This window comes from Auxenochlorella protothecoides (genome assembly GCF_000733215.1).
Source record: "Auxenochlorella protothecoides strain 0710 unplaced genomic scaffold scaffold43, whole genome shotgun sequence".
Classification (NCBI taxonomy): Eukaryota; Viridiplantae; Chlorophyta; class Trebouxiophyceae; order Chlorellales; family Chlorellaceae; genus Auxenochlorella; species Auxenochlorella protothecoides.
The window spans coordinates 155,784-164,236 of NW_011934226.1; the positions used below are offsets into that span (position 1 = coordinate 155,784).

General features: G+C 62.0%; 3 protein-coding genes across 3 annotated transcripts in view; 2 read left to right on the plus strand and 1 right to left on the minus strand.

The window, feature by feature from the left end:
* Positions 1-8: 8 nt before the first annotated feature.
* F751_3962 (Eukaryotic initiation factor 4A-10) lies at positions 9-1,178 on the plus strand (the record flags this gene model as incomplete). The annotated part of the gene is made up of 1 exon (XM_011399872.1): positions 9-1,178. The coding sequence occupies one exon, from the start codon at positions 9-11 to the stop codon at positions 1,176-1,178; it is 1,170 nt and encodes a 389-aa protein (XP_011398174.1).
* Positions 1,179-2,044: 866 nt separating this feature from the next.
* Positions 2,045-5,878, plus strand: F751_3963 (Transcription initiation factor TFIID subunit 13; the record flags this gene model as incomplete). The annotated part of the gene is made up of 9 exons (XM_011399873.1): positions 2,045-2,101; positions 2,334-2,474; positions 2,630-2,698; positions 3,786-4,258; positions 4,345-4,405; positions 4,521-4,588; positions 4,847-5,018; positions 5,276-5,407; positions 5,693-5,878. 9 exons carry the CDS (start codon positions 2,045-2,047, stop codon positions 5,876-5,878), a joined length of 1,359 nt encoding a protein of 452 aa, XP_011398175.1.
* Positions 5,879-7,450: 1,572 nt separating this feature from the next.
* The window catches only part of F751_3964 (Dynamin-2B), a gene marked incomplete at both ends in the record, with an annotated part of 3,652 nt that continues 2,649 nt past the window's right edge, over positions 7,451-8,453 (minus strand). Inside the window, 2 exons of the mRNA XM_011399874.1 lie at positions 7,451-7,659; positions 7,936-8,219. Coding sequence (XP_011398176.1) covers positions 7,451-7,659; positions 7,936-8,219 — 493 coding nt within the window. The remainder of the gene's footprint in view (positions 7,660-7,935; positions 8,220-8,453) is intronic.

Sequence of the window (8,453 nt, forward strand, 5' to 3'; positions counted from 1 at the left end):
CTCGTAGCATGACCGGCAACTCCGAGTTCTACACGGAGTGGACCGAGTCCTTCGACACCTTCGACGAGATGGGGCTGCACGAGAACCTGCTGCGCGGCATCTTCGCGTACGGGTTCGAGAAGCCCTCCGCCATCCAGCAGAAGGGCATCGTGCCCTTCGGCAAGGGCCTGGACGTGATCCAGCAGGCCCAGTCTGGAACGGGGAAGACCGCCACCTTCTGCGCGGGCATCCTGCAGAACCTGGACTACGCGCTGGTGGAGTGCCAGGCCCTGGTGCTGGCCCCCACGCGCGAGCTGGCACAGCAGATCGAGAAGGTCATGCGCGCGCTGGGCGACTACCTCGGGGTCAAGTGCCATGCCTGCGTTGGCGGGACCTCGGTGCGCGAAGACACCCGCATCCTGCAGGGCGGCGTGCACGTCATCGTGGGCACCCCCGGCCGCGTGTACGACATGCTGCGGCGCCGCGCGCTGCGCGCCGACGCCATCCGCATGTTCGTGCTGGACGAGGCGGACGAGATGCTGTCCCGCGGCTTCAAGGACCAGATCTACGACATCTTCCAGCTCCTGCCGCCCAAGATCCAGGTGGGCGTGTTCTCCGCCACCCTGCCCCCCGAGGCACTGGAGCTGACGCGCAAGTTCATGAACAAGCCGGTGCGCATCCTGGTCAAGCGCGACGAGCTGACGCTGGAGGGCATCAAGCAGTTCTACGTGGACGTGGGGATGGAGGACTACAAGCTGGACACGCTGTGCGACCTGTACGAGACCCTGGCCATCACCCAGTCGGTCATCTTCGCCAACACGCGCCGCAAGGTGGACTGGCTGACCGACAAGATGAGGGAGCGTGACCACACCGTCTCCGCCACCCACGGAGACATGGATCAGAACACGCGCGATGTCATCATGCGCGAGTTCCGCTCCGGCTCCTCCCGCGTGCTCATCACCACCGACCTGCTGGCCCGCGGCATCGACGTGCAGCAGATCTCCCTGGTCATCAACTTCGATCTGCCCAACAACCCCGAGAACTACCTGCACAGGATCGGGCGCAGCGGGCGCTTCGGGCGCAAGGGCGTGGCCATCAACTTCGTGTCTAAGGACGACGAGCGCCTGCTGCAGGACATCCAGAAGTTCTACAACACCGTGATTGAGGAGCTGCCCAGCAACATCAATGACCTGATCTGAGGTGGGGGAGAAGCGTGCAGGGGGAGTAAGGGGGGGAGGGCGAGGGCCCTGCGCCTCCCCCCCAATCCACCAGCCCTGCCCTGCACGGACCTGAGGCAACCCGGTGAGCCAACACTGCGCCTGCGCGGCCAAGCACACACTGTTCCTGGCATGCACTGATGCAAGAAAGCATGGGACATGTGAAGATGGAAGCAGAGAGTGGGGGGAGGTGCAAACTCGAAAATGCCACGATCCAGCGCGCACGCTCCGTGGGGATCGAGGGCCCTCCCTACGAGCATAGACCTGTCGATCGCCGCGGTCCGAGGCGATCGCTGTGAGATTAACAACTCAACAAACGGCACGAGTGCAGGCTGCTGAGACAATCGGAGTGGATGTAGGGCCTCCCGACACCCCGTCGCCCAGCCATGCAGGGAGGAGAGGGTGAGCGGGCTGGGGCCAAGCTGACCTCTCCAGCGAAAACGCGGCCGCCAAAGAAACTCGACGATTCACCAGCCATCAAGAGAGCAAAGACAGAGACGAAAACACCTGTGTTAAAGTCAGGTGAGGTGCCGCTCCCGGTGAGGGAGGGAGGACAAGCCACGAATCTCGATCCTGAGGCATAAGAGGCAGCAAGCCTGTTTGACTGCTGTCCACATGCACGAAAGTTACAGTGGCAGAACCAGAGGAGGAGCCAGCGGAGAGCGTGAACCTGGCAGGCAGCCTGGCAAGAGAGTGTGAGCTTGCTCATTGGCAATGGGCCGTCTAATGGGAAGCTTGCTGCATGTACAAGCATTCAAATTGTACACTCAGTGGGTTGAGAAGCCTATTTGAAACGCCTTTAGACTTACTGCTCCTCCACAATTCCCCGCCTTGCAGTGCAAATCATGATGTTTGGATTTGGTGATGACCCTAACCCCTTGCCTGAGACCGTGGATCTGGTGGAGGTGGGTTTGGGGTTGTGGGGGAAGGTCTTGTGGACGTTGATGGTGTCTTGCATGGTGTAGGAGGGGTCGCGATGCAAGTTGCCCAGCAGATCTGTTCCTCGCGAGGTCGAGGGAGGAGTCAGGGAATCGAAGACCAGGGCGCTAGACAGGAGGTGGGTTTGGCCCTGACCAGCCTCTCTTGGCTGCTCTGCCACCCCCCTCTGACCCCGTGCCGTGCTTTCCACGACTTCAGGATATTGTACTGGAGTACACGACCCGCCTGCTGGGCCGGGCGGTGGACAGCGCCGCGGCACGGGGGAGGGTCAAGCCCGGGTCAAAGAGCAGCGTTCCTGTGGCCATCGGACCCGAGGATATTCTCTTCCTCGTCAGGAAGGTAAGGCTGAAATGCCATGGGGGTATCAGGGTGTTCATGCATGGATATGTTGGAGGCATAGCAGTTGGCAGGAGTGAATGAGTGCTGCCTGGAGCACTAGCAGGGGCCATTCGTGCATGCTGCTGATCCCCTTTTCCCAACTGGACTCCGTGCAGGACAGCAAGAAGTTTGCCAGGGTGCGGGAGCTTCTAGTGATGCAGGAGGAGATCAAGAAGGCCAAGTCGGTGAGTTGGATGGACCAGGGGCCATGACCTGCTCAGGTTTTGGGTCGTTTTTGCCTCAGGTTGATTCTGCCATATGCCCAGTGCTGATTCAGGTTGAGAAGAGGGCTGTGTCATTAGCTTCCTACAATGCCTGCTTGTGACGAGCACGGTCTGGAGATTGTGCGACCCCACCTCCATTCCATTTCTGTGTTGATTCAGATTGTGGATGTGAGCCCGGAGGAGATGGCCAAACTGGTGGGCTGATGCACCTGCCAAAGCCACTCTGTCGAGCACCAGGAGCCTTATCTATGGTGGCTGGAGGTTACCCCCTGTTCTCAGTCAAATGATGAGCTTCAAATGTCCTGTGACATCATTACTAAGAGCCCTCTCCAATGGAGATGTTTTGGGGGCCTGCTCTGTGCTCAAGTGCTGCGCTTGTAGGCTGTGGCTCACTACCTGTACGTGCTTGACTTTTGAACTTGTAATACCTCCATGCATGACACCTGCGGGGTCAGGATGTACGCCAAGCCCTGCACCCGGTGAGGTTCCTCCACGAATCGGGACATGCAGCACGCGCAGCACGCTGTTGATTGCCACGACCATTGAACTCAAAGTAGTAGATGCACCCTCCAAGCCCAGATTGCAAACATGGGTGCAACAAACACCTGAGTGTAGCGATGCTCAATGAAAAGGACGCGCAGTGTATCCGTGGTGGTCACGGACGGTGGGCTCGAGGAGGCGAGGGCCAAGCTTTCCCAACGATCTCGATTTCGCCTAGCAATTCTGAATGTCCTGCCTGAGCCATGGCTGATCTGTGGTGCGTCCCTGATTATCGTCGTGGCGCTCGCGCTGGTCAGCCTGACCCTGTTTCCCTACAGCCTGGCTGCTGCAGGAGTAGGCAGCAGCCCTGCCCAGGCAAGTCTTGATCCAGGGTGGCACTGGCTATCTACCTTGATGGGAATGAGCCATACCGCCCAGGTCCTTTTGCTGGATCTCTGCATACCCCTCTGTTCCCCACCCTGGGGGACTGGGCACCTATTCCCCATACCAGGCCCGGCCGGGGGCCATTAGAAATCCTCTCGCCCAGCCTGCCCCACCCGCCTCGCAGGGGGTCTCCGCGACGCTGCGCGACTTCCCCGTCCCCCGCGTGGCCCTCATGTTCCTCGTCCGCGGCCCCATGCCCCACGAGGGCGTTTGGGCCAACTTCCTGCGCCCCGCCACGGTAACCAGCAGCCCCGCTGCCGTCACCGACCTGCCCTGGCGCCACTTCTTCTCGCTGTACACCCACCCCTCCCCCAACTGGACCTACCCCGCCACCAGCCTGTTTGCGGGAACCGAGGTGCCCGGCCGCGAGCAGGTGGCCTGGGGCCAGCACTCACTCATCGTTGCCGAGCGGCGGCTGCTGGCGGCCGCGCTTGGGGACCCGCGCAACGCACGCTTCCTGCTGGCCTCCGAGTCATGCGTCCCCCTCTGGCCCCGGGAGTCGCTGTACCTGGCGGCAATGGGGCATGAGCGCTCCTTCATCAACGCCTGCCGCAACCTGCGCAGCGCGAAGCAGGCCAGGCAGCAGATGGTGGATCGGTGAGTGAGTGCGGAGGTGGTGGGGGGAAGTTGAGAGGTAGTCCCCGGGGGGGGCCTGAGATCTCCACGTCTCGCATCCGCTGCAGGTACCAGCCTGGCATGGCCATTGCCAACGTTACTGAGGCCGACTGGAGGAAGTCCGCGCAGGTGGGAGCTGGGGTGGGGATGGTGTGCTGTTCGAGTGGATGCGGGGGGCCACCGAGGGCACCACCAAATCAAATCTGTGCGACTCGCCATCAATCACCACACTCCCAATCCGCAGTGGTTCATGCTGACGAGGCGCCACGCCTTCATCACCGTGACTGATACGGTGGTGGAGGGCGTCTTCAGGTGGGGTCCAGTGTCCTGCCGGAGGTTTTGCTGGCGTGTCCCACAGGACGGGTGTATCCAGTTGAATGCAAAATCACGACCATGCCTGCCCCTGGCCCTGCCCACCCCCTGCAAGTGCTTGGCATGCAATGCATCGCACGAGGGCCTTCTTCCCTGCATTGTCGAGGCCATGCCTGCAACCTAGCTTGCTCGGGCACAGCTGCCCCGGCAGCATCACCCACGTCATCCCCCCTTCCGCCACCGGCCCCCTCGCCCCAGGAAGGAGTGCTATGTGGGGAAGGACCGCTTCTGCGTCTCAGACGAGCACTACATCCCCACCCTGCTCGCCCACCTCGGCCTGGCCAACGAGACTAACTGCCGCACCTCGGTGGCCTACACCAGCTGGGGCCCACCGAGCTACGCCCACCCCAAGACCTTGGGGCCAGCAGATGTGAGTTGTCTGAGGGGACTGTGCGTGGAAGGGGGAGGGGAGCGCCTGCGGGGGAAGTGGGGTAGAGGGGCTTGAGCCCTGGCGAGGAGTGCTGGTGCGGGCAGTCAGACCCCTGCGCTGGCTGTTGGGCCACAGGGGGGTTACAATGAGGGTGAATCGAGTGGCAACGTCAGAAAGGCGTGCCAAAGCTGCCACTCACCTCGTTCGTCCCGGACTGGACCTCCAACACTCCCACACACGGCGCCTACTACGCGCAGGCCACCCCCGCCAAGGTGTACATCATGAGGGGGAGTGGGTGTACCAGCAATGCCACGGCGGATGCCGCGGCCCTGCTCGCCTTCCTCAGGCAGTGCCACCTGTCGGAGGTCGCCCGCCAGACTCCCGACTACGTGAGTCTTGGGGCGTTCGTATTCCATGGCCGTTGCCGGATGCGTGCAGGGGCTTGGAATGGGATGCGGGGCCAACCCTGCATGCCGCAAATCCAGCGGGAGGGAGGGGGGCCGCCCAGAGGGAAAAGCGTTTTACATGGAGCTTGGTGGACTCGTATCGCGGCGCAGACTGCACACACACGACCGAGTGCCCTGCCCCCCCTGGCAATCCCTGAGTCATGGCGCTGCGCCCTCCTCTTCGCCTCGATCCTTGGTCACCGACCCACCCTCATTCCCCCTCCGCAGGACGATGAGCCGATGTTCGAGGAATGGTTGCGAGGAAGCCTTGCCGTGTCTGGTCACGAGCACATACCGGCATGGTGCCACCTCACGGCCAGGAAGATGGCGCCGGCCGCCGCGGATGCATGGCGGGCGGTGCTCAGCCCCATGCACAGCCGAGGGGAACCACGGCCCATCGGGAACAGCACCTGACACGGCGGGGGCTGCCTGGGCATGAGCATGCGCCAGAAGGTGTAAGGAAAGAGGGAAGGCGCCACCATCACTTGATCATTGCCAGCCTCACCAGCCTCTGCCCGGCTGCTAAACCACTCCAACTCATCTCACAGTACTGTAGTGATTCCTCTTTGCCAAAGCTTGTTTGGTCTCAGAAATGTCCTTCCTTACACCTCTGATTCTTCCCTGCTCTGCAAGCCCTGTGACAATCATGGGAGCAAGCTTCTTGAAGCAAGCATCAGGTTTCATTCAGCCAGGGCGTATGGGTCGCCAAACAGATCCCCTCACGTGCACCGACCGAATCCAAGACTCCGCGTGGAGGGCACTCAGGCTGAAGACACTGGGACGCCAAGAACCCACTTCTACTTCCATGTCAACAATTTGAAGCCTTCAAAAGAAGGCAGCCATCTCCCCGTGAGCGAAATCGAGCTACCCCCTGTTTCGGAGTCGTGCTCGCCCCTCGTGTCGAGGCATTTCGACCCTCACCATTGCCATCGACCCCTAACTTCCTCCAAGAATGTCAGCAGACAGCGACTCTAGAGGTGGAGGACTGACCTCCTACTTCAAGACATTCTTTGGGAGCACTGTGCCCGCTGCATCGAGCGCAGGCCCGACCACCTCCTCCGGTGTGCCCTCCGGGACCCTGGCGTCGGAAGTGCCTGGGGCGATGCCCCGCCTCAAGGTCCCGCAACACCATGATGATGCAAGGCCAGGTAAGGTCCGTGGTCTCTGGGCATCCCTGCGACCTGGGGCAAGGAACCACGTTTGTCTTCATGGGAGCGATTTCCGGTCGTGCGCGACACGTCCATGCTCCAGAAACGCCTCTCCCCTGTGACATGTGTGCGCCCCCATCCCATCCCTCTCAGAGATCGTCATGTCGCCATCTGACATTGGCCTGTACGAGGTGGGTGGGTGTGCATGATCCAGCTGTTCCAAGACCTGGAAGACTTGGTTTCCCTGATCGCTGTGGAGTCCTGCATAATCTTGAATCAGAGTGGTTGCTTTGCATGTTGCTTGGAGGACACTTTAATGGGTTGGAGTCCATCACCCGTGTTCACGGTCCTCCTCATCCCAACGGTGCAGATCTCACACGACGGAAAATTCAACTGGCGCAAGATGTTCCAGTCGCCGACGCAGTACAACCCCGACCAGGCAACCCCTCCGCCAAAGTGAGGTTGGGGTTCCTCGTGGGTCCTCCAGTCGGGATTCTCCGCAACACATGGTGGCTCTGGCCATCAACTGGCAGATGACCTGCACCCCTACCACCCCCCCAAGCCCCACCAAACTTCTTACTGCACACTCATGCCGTGAGATCCTGCTCCACCCAGCAGCCCCTGTACCTGCCCCCCCAACCCTCGCCCTACAACGGACTACTGCTCGCTGTAAAGTTTTCATTGATGGGCAAGGCAGCGTATGATGGGGGACCTAGCGGCGGCGATGGGCAGGGGATTTCTGAGCCTCAAAGGCAGATGAGGAACAGGGTGCTGCAATGCAGGCGAGCCACCTGCTAGATCGGCTCGGCGCTGCTCCCCGTCACCAACGCCGGCCACATCAGGACGCCAGCTTTGGCGGCGGGGGCGGTGGCTGGCGCCTCGGCGGCTTGGAGGAGGGCGCGGGTTCGGCCTCCGGTTCCATCGCCGGCGCGGGGCTCGCGCGTGGCGCCTCCTGCGCCTCCTCCCCCCTGCCGTTGGCCGCCGAGCCGTCTGCCTGCACCTTCACCGGCGGCCCCAGCCTGATGCTGTTGGGCCCCTCATTGGGCCCTGCACGGTTTTGGGGGTTGGACGGCCATGTGAGGAAAGGCTGTGTCGTACGCCGACGGTGCGTGGCATATTGCAAGGGAGGCGGGGCGGTCAGCGCTGGGACCCGGCGTGGGCTCCGACGACTGGCCAGTCAACATGCACAACCTGTTCCATCCCCTGTTGTCGCGGATGCGTTTGGAGCCCCTTCAACCCCACACACATGCCAGCCTCCTCCACAATCAACCACCCAGCCCCTCCTGCCCTCCCAGCGTCTCTCAAACATGACCAGCGTCCCACCTGGCGAAAGGGCCATGGGCGTGTGCTCGCCGTAGAGCTTGGCGGGGTTTGTCCCGCGCGGCACCAGGTTGGCCGGCACCAGGGGGAAGGCCCCCGCCAGCAGCAGCGCGCGCGCCGACACCGCCGCCTTCTCCACGCGCGGCGAGGTGCCCGTCGCGCGCCGCTCCTGCGCGCGCCGCACCTCGTCCTGAGCCAGCTCCAGCTCTTTGGCGGCGGTCTGCGCCGCCGAGCGGCGCTTCACCACGGTGGAGTCCTCCTGCAGCAGCGCCTCGATCTCGATCGGCCTGTTTGTCGGTGGAAAAGGGGGTTGGTTGGACAATCAGGAACATTCTGTTGAGAATTGGGGAGAGGGGGCCTGACACAGACCCTGCACAGGATTTCCTGCAGATGGACCACGCTGTAGCAGCCGTTGTCAGCGTGACTTGGAGCCTTGATCCTGGTCTGACCCGAGTGAGAACCCACCTCCCTTTTGCACTTTCTAAGAAACACAACCGCCCCACATTCTCTCATCCCTTTCT